General features: G+C 32.5%; 1 protein-coding gene and 1 pseudogene across 1 annotated transcript; both read right to left on the bottom strand.

Moving 5' to 3' along the window:
* Positions 1 to 68: 68 nt before the first annotated feature.
* LOC120218094 (protein NRT1/ PTR FAMILY 5.2-like) lies at positions 69 to 4,077 on the bottom strand. The gene is made up of 6 exons (XM_039215069.1): positions 4,000 to 4,077; positions 2,203 to 2,579; positions 1,235 to 2,109; positions 766 to 828; positions 270 to 404; positions 69 to 175 (listed from the first exon to the last, which is right to left on the bottom strand). The coding sequence occupies exons 1-6, from the start codon at positions 4,075 to 4,077 to the stop codon at positions 69 to 71; spliced, it is 1,635 nt and encodes a 544-aa protein (XP_039071000.1).
* Positions 4,078 to 4,255: 178 nt separating this feature from the next.
* Positions 4,256 to 9,942, bottom strand: LOC120218311 (annotated as a pseudogene).
* Positions 9,943 to 12,626: the final 2,684 nt, after the last annotated feature.

The following is a 12,626-nucleotide window of genomic DNA, read 5'->3' as shown; positions in this document are numbered from 1 at the left end:
TTGTTCAACATTGTTCCATCAAGCTATTCATTAAGATCTTCTTGATTTCATCGATGCATTTAATCTCATCACCTTAGTTCTTCCATAAGCACATGCATTGAATCCGAAACTTCGGCCTTGTACACATAAAACTTGATTATCAACATGAAAAAGATGAAGTTCAAGAAGTTGAGCACTGTGAAAAATGAATAACAGTAGTCAATATGAGACTCGTTTAGGTCATGCAAGATCCATCCTTGTTGACCATGCCTTCGAGTGATATCAGAAACCGTCGGAAGGAAACTGCTGAGAAAGTTCCCGATCCCCAGACTCGTACTCGAATAAGAAGTACCGAGACAGTTCGTGCCTTTCCAGTGCTTGATAGTAAAAGAACTCGAGCTTAGACACGTCTAGAAACGCATCAGCTGTTCCCATAAGCAAATTGAGGAAGTAAAATGAATATGGTTAATGGAAGTTGGCCTCCATTTTCAACCAAACTGTGTTGTTTAGCTCCATTTTCAAAATATACATATTTTGAATAGTCTGTGTAAATGCATATAAAAAAAACATTCATGTGCCATTAAAACTTTGCAGATATATTTACGAAGGGTTGTTTGTGGCTAAAATGTAAACATGTAAATATATTTTTTGGGCTGTAATTGTCTTTCAAAAAAATCATATTTCATCAGTCGAGTAACATACCCTACTTCAAAGTTACTTTTTGTGATACATTCTTGATGTTCTTCAAACTAAAAGGTTTTTAAATTTAGCCCTAAGGACCAATACCTTTCTGAATATTGTAATCAGCAAGAGTACAAACATCCTGTTTCCGGCCAAGATCAGCCTTTGCTGCTCCGGTGAAATATTTGATAAAATTTTAAACGAAAATGATAGATCATCATCTAAACGATCCCAACCAAGGAGGTGCACGTAATCGAACCCATGCATCTCGCATTCGAAGTGAGCACTCTACCATATGAGCTACACCGGACGAACATTTTCTTGTTACTCTTTCTTCAATATCAAACATATATTTTCTTTTTTCAAGTTCCGAACTAGTCTTTGCATGGTTGTTATGGTCCAAAACTCCAAATACAACTATTGACAACATATTTTGATCTAATATTCATATTTTGAATAATTTATGTGTGATGCATAAAATAATAATTCTTGTGCCATTGAAACTTGCTAATATATTTTTATGAAGGAATTGTTTAACAGGCTAAGATGGTAACATGTAAATATATATTTGAACTATTCCTTAGCTCCTCTTGATGAGATAACTTTAATCTCTTCAGCTGCAGTTCTTCTGTAAGCACACGCATTGAATCCGAAACCTCGGACTTGTACACATAAAACTTGATTACCACCACGAAGAAGATGAAGTTCAACAAGCTGAGTACTGCAAAAAATGCATAATAGTAGTCAGGATGAGACTTGTTTAGGTTGTTCAAGATCCATCCTTGATGACCGTGCTTTCGAGTGACTTTGGAAACCGTTGACAGAAGGAAGCTGCTGAGAAAATGTCCGATCCCCACACTAGAAGGATAATAAGAGTTCCGAGTCTTCATGCTTTCCGGAGCTTGATCGTAGAAGAACTCGAGCTTCGTCACCTCTAGAAACGCATCAGCTGTTCCCATGAGCACAAATTGGGGAAGTAAAATGAATATGGTCAATGGAAGTTGGCCTCTCTTTTCAACTACGCCATGTTCTCTTGCCACACTGAGCCTATGCCTCTCGGTTAAAGAAGCAATCACCGTGATTATGATATGAAGAACAAGGCCAATTCCCATCCTTTGAATCAGAGTGATGCCCCTCGGAATCTTGGTCCATTTTTGGATTACCGGAATGAAGCAACGGTCATAGAGGATGACAGAAATAAGCATTGAAATCGTCATGAATGCACCTAAACTAGCTGGGGGGATCTTGAAGTTTCCCATATGTCTATCAAGGGTGGTGCCTTGTCTTACAAACAATGTATTGACTTGTGCAATCATGGCGCTTGGCACCAATGTGGCTATCAATATTGGGATCATTCTTAACATTTGTTTAGTTTCCTCTACTTGGGTTACCGAGCACAGCATCCATGGATCGGTTGGTCCCGTTTTCACGGCAGCCTTATTCAAAAACCTGCAATTTATATGCACGCAGACTCTGTTAAACAAATTATATCCGATGTCATTTGAAACCGAACTAATTGAGCGGATTATATTTGAAATTAACCTCAAATCTGGTGTTGAATCAATCCTGAACTTCCCATTCCTAGCATACTCTTCCGAGTCAAGTTCATGAAGTTCCTTAGGGTCACTAGGAAGTGGCACCTTCCATTTCCTAGCCGTAGCCACTATAACTGAAGTCATCTTCGTGATTGGACTCCCGACGGGCTTCTGGTGCCGATAAAACGGGGTTCCGGATATGAAAATCAGAAACGAAATGATGATCCCTACTGTGGGCAAACCATACCCCAAGGTCCAACCAACATTGTCTTGAATGTAAATAAGAGCTGTGTTGGCAAAGAGTGACCCAAAGAAGATGCAAAACATCCACCAATTGAAGAAAGATAGCTTCTGAGCCTTCTCTTTCGGATGGAAATCGTCGAACTAACATCAACGGACAGTCATTGGAGAACATTATAGCGTCAAACCTTTAGATTGTGTTTGGTTGATTTTGAGTGAGTTTCATGGAAATTCAATATGAGGAGAAGAAAGAGGAGTGGAATGTGAAAATTTTGGTACTAATCTTGTCATGAATGATGGTTTGTTACAGGTAACTATTGACCGCTAGATGTAGTCAAAAGAGCTGAAGATTTTCTGCAAGGACCAAGTTGATATGTAAAGTAAAATTCAATACCTAAATTTAAAGTGTTTTAAAGTTTAATGACAAAATCAACCTGTGAACTAAATTTCACAAGAAAGAAACGGTAACATTATCTATGGTTAACGTTTTAACGGCTCAATATCCTAATTGAACTCGGAATTAAATTTTAATGCTAAAATTAAAATAATTTAAAGTTTAATGATAAGAACAATACAAAATTAGAAGTTAAGTGATATCCAATATATTTTACCCTATATTGGATTAGGTTTGTCATAGTTGTTTGATTTATATATAAAAATGTGTTGGCGTCCGTCTTATGCATCAATTTATCTTACATGTCACATAATGTGTCATACTATTTGTTGGATATATCAACCGCAAAACTATACCGTTAGCACTGACTGGAAATATAAACAGTAATTAAAAGGAACATATTCGTAAACCGTGTCGTGGTATAACCACTGCCTTAGAAACGAATTCGCCTCGATATGTGTAATCGTTGCAGTAGGTGGACCGTCTCCCGAGGTTAATACGGTCGCTCCAAATTTCGTACACCAGAAATCGGAGTGGACTGCCGGTGATATTGTTCTTCTTATCGGAAAGAACACATAGAGAATATTAAGAAAACACTTGAAGAGTGAATTCTGAATGTTAAGAGTGAGTTGAGAAGCTAAATATAGCCCTCTATTTATAGGCTAGAAATAGAGTTAAAATCGTTCATAAAATTTCAGGATTAAATCTTCTTTTATAACAGCTGAAAACGTCTAGATGAACCCGACTAAAAAATAGTCAAGGTTCATTGCATCATTATTCAGCTGTTATAACTCCCGAAATTATAACCACGACCCGAACGGCGGCGACAGCGGTGCGCGAGAGTCCCCCTTGTTCTCTTTCACTCAACAAGAAAATGAGAAATCCAAACCATAAATACTCATTCCTAATATTATTTCCAATACTATGTGGGATTGAGTATTACCAACACTATTAAATCTATTAAAACTATTTATTGCATTCACAATATATTTTTGTCCATAGAAAATGTTATAAATTTTATATAAATTCAATTTATTTATTTTTTTGGAATTGAATGGAGCCTAAGCATACATCAGGCATACCTTGAACGGGCATAAGGAGGACCTAAGATATCACGGTTTAACAGAGTAACAAGTGAATTCGGAATTGAAGTATAAAGGGTCAGATTACCCAACATGTTATATCCACTTTGGAGAAGAAATCTACCGTCATGTTTGCCTCTCGTCGAATGAGAACAAAATCAGCCATCCACGCTCGATCCAAAAGCCTAGCAACCTCGTGCACCAAGGACCAAGGTCTGTCCGAGGAGGCATTTAAATGTATTTTGTTTTTTCTTTTAATTTTTAAATTTAAATACTTCATAAACCCTTATTCTTTTAATATAAAATAATTCATTCCTCCTAATAATTGATCTTAATCCTTCCTATTTTGTAGTGATTATCATTGTAACCGTTGCTCAAGTTTAACCCCAAAAAGAAATACACAACATTTCAATGATGTATAAGTGAAAATTGTTCAACATTGTTCCGTCAAGCTATTCCTTTAACTCTTCTTGACTTGATGCCTTTAATCTCATCACCTTCAGTTCTTCCGTAAGCACATGCATCGAATCCGAAACTTCGGCCTTGTACACATAGAACTTGATTATCGCCACGAAGAAGATGAAGTTCAAGAAGTTGAGCACTGCGAAAAATGCATAATAGTAGTCAAGATGAGACTTGTTTAGGTTGTTCAAGATCCATCCTTGATGACCATGCCTTTGAGTGATATCGGAAACCGTCGACAGAAGGAAGCTACTGAGGAAGTTCCCGATCCCCAGACTCGTACTCGAGTAGGAAGTACCGAGACTCTTCATGCTTTCCGGTGCTTGATCGTAGAAGAACTCGAGCTTAGCCACCTCTAGAAACGCATCGGCCGTCCCCATAAGCACAAATTGGGGAAGTAAAATGAATATGGTTAATGGGAGTTGGCCTGCATTTTCAACTAAGCCATGTTCTCTAGCCACATCGAGCCTAACCTCTCGGTTAATGAAGCAATCACCATGATTATATGTGAAGAACAAGGCCAACTCCCATTCTTTGAAGCAGGGTGATGCCCCTCGGATTCTTGGTCCATTTTTGGATAATCGGAACAAAGAAACGATCGTAGAGGACGACACAAATAAGCATAGAAATCGTCACGAATCCGGCTAAACTTGCCGGTGGGACATGGAAGTTCCCCATTCGTCTATCAAGGGTGGTGCCTTGTTTATAAACAATGTATTGATTTGTGCGATCATTGTGCTAGGCACGAATGTGGCAATCAATATTGGGATCATTCTCAGCATTTGTTTAGTTTCCTCTACTTGAGTTACAGAGCATAGCATCCATGGATCCGTCGACCCCGTTTTCACGGCAGCCTTATTCAAAAACCTGCAATTATATGCACGAAACTCAATTACGACGTCAATCGAAACCGAACTAATCGAGCTGATTATATTTGAAACTAACCTCAAACCTGGTGTTGAATCAATCTTGAACTTCCCATTCCTAGCATACTCTCCAGTCAAGTTCATAAAGTTCCTTAGGGTCACTAGGAAGTGCCACCCTCCATTTCCTAGAGGCGGCCACTATGACCAAAGCCATCCTTGTGAACGGACTCCCGGCTGGCACCCTGTGCCGATAAAACGGGGTTCCGGCTACGAAAATTATAACTGAAATGATGAGCCCGATTGTGGGCAAACCATACCCCAAGGTCCAACCAACATTGTCTTGAATGTAAACAAGAACTGTGTTGGCAAAGAGTGTACCAAAGAAGATGCTAAACATCCACCAATTGAAGAAAGATAGCTTTTGAGCCTTCTCTTTCGGATGAAATCATCAAACTGATCGGCACCTATCGTCGAGATGTTCGGTTTCGTGCCACCAGTTCCGACGGCTAGTGTATACAGTGCACCGAAAATACTGCTAACTCCAACGTTGATGCCTGCTTGCAATCTTGTACATTGGGTTGGTGACAAGGTGGTGGTTTTAGTCCAGTGACTGATACTGATAATGTTAGCAATGCCATCCCCTGTTTGATCAAGAACTGAGTTATTTGATATTGAATATAATTATTTTATTATATTAATATTTATATAAATGAATAAAAATATATATAATATTTTTTTAAAAAAAAATTCATTTTTCTTTCGCAACTGTGTGATGCTTGAACTCGACTCGGTCAAAACTCAATTAATATTTGACTCGGATTGATTTGACTTGAACTCAAACTCGACTCAAAACCTTAACAAGTTGAGTCGAGCAAGGTTCAACTCAACTTGATAAATTCACAACAGTTCATTAATTATTTTTAATAATATTTAGTAGTTATCTTAAAAAATTATTCTATTAAAAAACATCTAAATAAAATTACTATTTAGTTAATATATAATAAGAAATATGATAAATTACTATTAATGTGTACTAATTTGATGTATATGGATTTTTTCTTTAGAGTTTAAACTTTGAAATTGCTTGATATATTCTTTTAATAATTTTTTTTGTTAAATTTGTTAATTTTTGTTTATATTAAGCTCTATGTAGTATTAGTAGATTTTACTTATAGTTAAAAAATAAGGTAAAAATTTTGAAGAGCTTAACGATTAACGAGTCGAGCAATAATTTTAATATTTATCTCTATTATATAATCATAAGTTCATAACTTTAGCTTTCAACTTTCAAAAATAGTTTAATATGTTAGAGGTCCCTATACTATTTCAAAATTTAAAATTTAATCTTATTTTTTATTTTTCTAAAATTGAATCCCTGAACTATTTTCATTTGAAAATATCGGTTTCTTCCTTAAATTTTGTTTAATTGTACTGTTAATTTCTAATTTAACAACTCCAAAGATAAAACAACTTTTTCAATCCCCTAAGTATAAAATTTAATCAATCTAACTTTTAATCTTTAAAAATAAAAAAATACCATTATATCATATTCGAAACTTACATATTTAATAAAATGTAAACCCTATCCAGAGTAAGCTGATATACCAGTTTGGGCCATTTGGATAAGAAATATTGTCTAGCAAATTAGACAAAAGAAGTTGCAGATTTTATACTGACAAGATTCAAGTTGTGACATAAAATTAGTGGTTCACATGACAATTTTGACAATAATTTCAAGTCAATATACACTCTTTTTGTCATCAATCATCCCTTATAGGGTAAAGTACACATATGGTACCTCAACTATAGGGTTACTTTGTTGAGTTCTCGACTATTAAAAGTTACAAAATGATTAATGGACTATTCATATGTTCCAAACTTGTCATTTTCGTTAAATATTGATATTTTGTGCTGAACGTTAACCTATTGATTGAGATATGCTAAAATCTGATTCATAATCCAAACGACTATCATATCTCAGTCAGCATGTTAACATCCAGCTTAAGCAATTTTTTTTACCGGAAAATGATGAGTTTGGAACATATGAATAGTCGTGTGACCATTTTCTTACTTTTAATAGTCAAATGATTCAACAAAGTAACATCATATAGTAGGAGGACTATTTTATAACTTCTAATAATCAGGGACCCAAAGCTACTTCTTATAGTCGAGGGACCATTTGTATACTTTGCCCAATAATAAAATACAAAGAAAAAAGTATTTAGTCAAAGTTTTAACATTTTTTTAGGAATATGTCCTTATACTTTTAGAGGTTTCAAACCGTTCATACTTTGACAGGTTTAGTAGTTAAAATATCGATTTGTTAAAGAGTGTGATCGTGTATTATATTTTTTTCGATTCATCTTTAATTATAGGTAGGTCTGTAAATGAATTGAACGTTCATCGTTCATGAACCGTACAGTGGGAAGTTCGTTTTTATTAAATGTTCGTTTAATTAAATGAACGAACATGGACAATATTTTGCGTTCGTTTAATTAAATGAACGAACACGAACAAAGGGTCGTTCGTTCATTTACGTTCGTAACGTTCGATTATATGTTCGTTCATTTATGTTCGAACAGAGGGCAAGTTGAATATGTTACGAAGATTATTGAAGTTGTTTGGATTTCAAGAAGATTGTTTTGCTGAACAAACTAACTTTAAGACTTTATTATGTTCATAGCTTATTTATGATTTATGTATGTTTTTGTTGTATTCGAACAAATTAACTCTAAAGTTGCAGGTTATATTAAAGAATTTTAAGTTGTTATTCTTGTTGTTTACTTTTTTTACATTCATTTGTTGTGTTCGAATAAGTTTATTTTTTGTGTTTGTGTTGTTCGTTTATGTTCGTTCGTTTGTGTTCGTTTACGTTCATTTATGTTTGTTTATCATTTAAATGAACGACATGAACAAGCTATATTCTTTAATGAACGAACATGAACAAAAAAATATGTTCGTGTGCATTCGGTTCGTTTACAGGCTAATTATCGGACATGAAAATTTAGAGGAAAGATAAATGAACTTACGCAGATATAAATGATAGAGGCGCAGACGAAGGTCCAATATCGACCGAGATGAGCATCGGCAACATAGGCACCGATGATCGGAGTGATCCAAATGGTGCCCACCCAGTTGGTGACGTTGTTGGCGGACTTCACGGTGCCTTGATGGAGCTTTCGAGTCAAATAAAGCACCAAATTCGACGATATTCCATAATACGCCATTCGTTCAAACACCTCATACACTGCACCAAAACAACAAACAACTTGGACGTCAATCTAATAAATCAACGCCCTTGGAATCTATAATGATAGTAACCTCGAATTTGAATCTAACTGATCTAAATCAAATTCAAATGATTTATTATTTTAACTTTAAAAAATAAAATTATAGAATAATCTTAAGTTATATAATCTTTCTCAAGCCTATTTTTGGTAGTTCTTGTTTTATTATAGATTTGACGTTCATTATCATGTGATAATTTTATTGTCTTCATGTGATAGGTTTTTTTTTTTAAAAATTATCAACCCTAATTTTTGGTAATTTTTGTTTTGTTGTAGGGTTGATGTTCATGATCATGTGCTTAGGTTTTGTCGTCTTTATGGGTACATGAAATAAAGAAAAGATATAACCACGTCTTAAACCTTAAATTAAATCATAAGTGAATTTGATTTTTTAAAATATTGATTTATAAACTTTAAATCTTTAAAAATAATTAGTTTAGGGTGATTACAAGATATTATTTATTTAAAAAAATAATTTTTTGACAACGAACACTCAGACATCCCTATAGATGACATGTTTAAACCCAAAATCTCTAGAGATAACAATTATTCATTTAATTAGTGTTAAACCTTAAAGTTTAAATTTTATAAAATGGGAAGGGAATATTGAAAACCAAATGATAAATGCAAAAAGCGTGTGGCAGCTGTGGGGAGTTTTTCTATTTATTATTTGGTAGTTGAACCAAATCAATGCTTTATCAAACCCTAACATCATTTGTTCACAATCTAAAGAAAACCCTCCTTTTTTTTAATTTCTAAAAAACATAAAGTACTACATGCTCGTGTCTAGTGAAAATTTATATTCCCTTATGACTTTTTATCTAAAAAAATATCAATATTTTCTCATCTAAATTTTTTCTAAAATAAATTATATACACGACGATGGCACCGCATATATAAAAGGCATCTACCAATACTCCACAGAAAAGATATTAAAAAATGGCATATAAACAACTAACACTTTCTTTTTTTATCTCGTCTCATATTAAACTTTGTTAATCATAACATTTCTAACATATGTTTAGTTTAGATTCATATGAATAAGATAAAAACATATGTTTAGTTTAGATTCATATGAAATCATCGATTTCGAGATCTGAATCTTAAACATATCAAGTGTATCTAAAGAGAGAAAATAAAGAATGTAAAAGACTCCGAATTTAGTCATTCTTAAAATTACAAGTTTAATTCGAATTTAAATATCTGACTCATTCCTTTATCATGAAATCGAGACCCGAAAAGAGAAGAGATGAAAGAAGTTGAGTAAAAGAGATGAAAGTTACCGACAACAAAGGAGCAAGCAGTCCATCCACCTCTCTTGGATCTACGAACAGGGTTTCCTCTAAGATCCACAGTTCCATCTTGAGTGTAATCATCTATCCCTTCTTCAACCGCCATTGAAGAACAACCAAGCAAGCTTGTAATGATGGAGTATCTGTATTTCCACTCCTTTTATAGACCTCTACTTGATTCTCATAACATACTGCCGAACTGTTCGGTATTATTATTATTATTATTATTATTATTATTATTTTCCAATAGCTTTGACTTGGGTTTCGAAAGCGTGATGAATTTTGGTAAAATAAATAAAAATATGATCTCTAGAAAAGGAAACATAGATGATAACATGAGAATAGTCCAAGCAAGCTGTCCTACAAGACAATTAAGTCCATTTCTTGTATCAAGTGAATGGCGTAATTGAACGTTGGTTTGCAAGCAATCCAAGTCAGATCTTATACAGGAAACGGCCTTCTCTTTTCCTGGCTATATCGACAAGAAATTGCAAATCCATAATCAAACGCGTGTATATTTATCAATTAGTCCAATAGATAAGAAAATTAAAATTATTTATTTTCTGTAAAATTAATTTCAAAATCAAAGATATGTACCACGAACCAAACGATCTCAGTAGTTAAGGGATATATTATTATCTCTTAATGTCTAGGATTCGAGCATTGCGTATGCAGCGATATAAATATTTATTATCAAATGATTAATTTTTTTTAAATATTTACTACCTTGTATACTTCTTAAAAATATTTAAAAAATCAAATATATGTATTACGGAAAAAGTGTAATTTGTTTATGAATAATTTAAGATGATTTGACGGATTGATGATGGTGACGGACTTGTAGTAACTATTTATTAAAGTCTTCAAATGAATTTATAGATATATAAAGCAATTATTTTGTATGTGGTTACTGGCTATAAAAAAATTAGTGAAAACTCTTCTTATATTTAAAAATCATTTGAATAGTTGAAAATTATTTTAAATATATATTATCTTGTACTAATATAGATTAATAAAAAAAAGAAGATTCTTACTATTTTTAATAGTTATATATTATTATTATAAACGAGATTATGGTATATTGTGCTTTGGTAAGATTCTATTATTATTTAAATTTAATTTATATATAATTTAATTTCTAAAATATAATTTAATAATAAGTGGAAAAAAATATCTAGGTCCTTGTACATTTCAAACAAAAAATATTTTGACTCTCGAATTATTTTTTATTTAATGTGAGCTTCAAACTTAGAAAAAGAATCTAACGTGACACTTTAACAAATTCAATTAACTGAATCATTGACTTTTTATCCTGATATTATTTTTTTATAATTTTTTTAATTTTATTTCATCCATTTACTTAATTATGTTGATTATAACATTTTACCTTAAAATATGACAAAGAAAATAAAATCTAGAATCACGAGAATGAAAGAAAAAAATTGGGGTGGGGTAGTGGACTATAACTTTGGGACCAATTGTCAACTTGCTAGTGCAATGAAACTCTAGTGTGGACCAATCCAGGAATCTTGGGCTTATTATTCATTATTATATTTGACCTTTTGCTTTAGAATCACCCTTTTCTTTTAGGGTTGCCCCCACTCCTATATTTTACTACTATAAAATTTAAGCATCAATTCCTAATATTCAATATTTGTGCATTTTGAAGCACATTAGTCGCTATTTTAATATATTAATCATAATTATTTTTCGGTAAAAGGTACGTGAAACCCTCAAACTATTTACACCTAGTTGAATTTTCGAATTAAGAAATTATATCAATTAAGTCATTTAATCAATTTTGAAGGTTTTAACGATTTTTATGAGACATTAATGTTGAATGGCATAACATAAATCTATCACGTGGAATTTATAGATTTTTTAAAAAATATTAAAATTCAAAAATTTTATTTTAAAAAATATTTTTCTAAAAATGCCACTTAACAGTATCTTGATATGGTATGTGACGTCAATTAATCCCAAAAATATTGGATTTAACTAGCAATGTTTATCAAAGAGATAGGTTTTAAAATTCCGTGCTATAAAAGTTTCATTGAATGTAAAAAATAAAAAAAATGATTTTTTTTAAAATTAAGGACTCTAATACTTTTAAATCTTATTTTTTAATGTAAAAAACTTGAATTTAAAAATTTACAAGAAAATCGCATTTAGGAAAGAATTGTCCAATGCTCAAACAATATGTGTTTTTAATCAAATTATTACTGTATCTGTCTCCCTAGGTTCGTCTCTTTTAATTTTTAAAATTGTCGTATTCGAAATGTATTATTAAAAGATTTAACAAACAACAACATTAACTTTTTTACTTTTATTTTATTCTATCAAAATAAATTATCAAATTTTTTAAGAATTATTTTATCATTTCCCTTGATCAAATATGTCTCATAATATATGTAGAATCAAAATGAGACACAAATAAACTTATGATGATGATGATGGTGATGTCATTGAATCTAAAACTTTTGAACAGGTGCATGGCAGATGTAGATGAAGTTTATGGTGGGTTGGTGTCCACTATATATGTGTCCAAACTTTAAATTTTTTTAGATCCACTACTGGTAATATGTATTATTAGTTAAAATATTATCATTAACAAGAGATTGGATTATCAATATTAGTCAAAGAAAACGTGCAAGATTTTGTCAATGAAACTAAATCTACAATATTCCACACGTACAACTCACTTCTAGATGATGAACACTTTTGAGATATTTTACCTTTAGCATCAAATCCATTACATATTTTGACAATTTAATTTAGAGAGTTTATTTAAGATTTTTCAGAATTTTG

This window comes from Hibiscus syriacus, unplaced genomic scaffold (genome assembly GCF_006381635.1).
Source record: "Hibiscus syriacus cultivar Baekdansim isolate YM2019G1 unplaced genomic scaffold, ASM638163v2 tig00110195_pilon, whole genome shotgun sequence".
NCBI classification, from domain to species: Eukaryota; Viridiplantae; Streptophyta; class Magnoliopsida; order Malvales; family Malvaceae; genus Hibiscus; species Hibiscus syriacus.
This window is presented reverse-complemented; position numbering and strand designations above follow the sequence as displayed.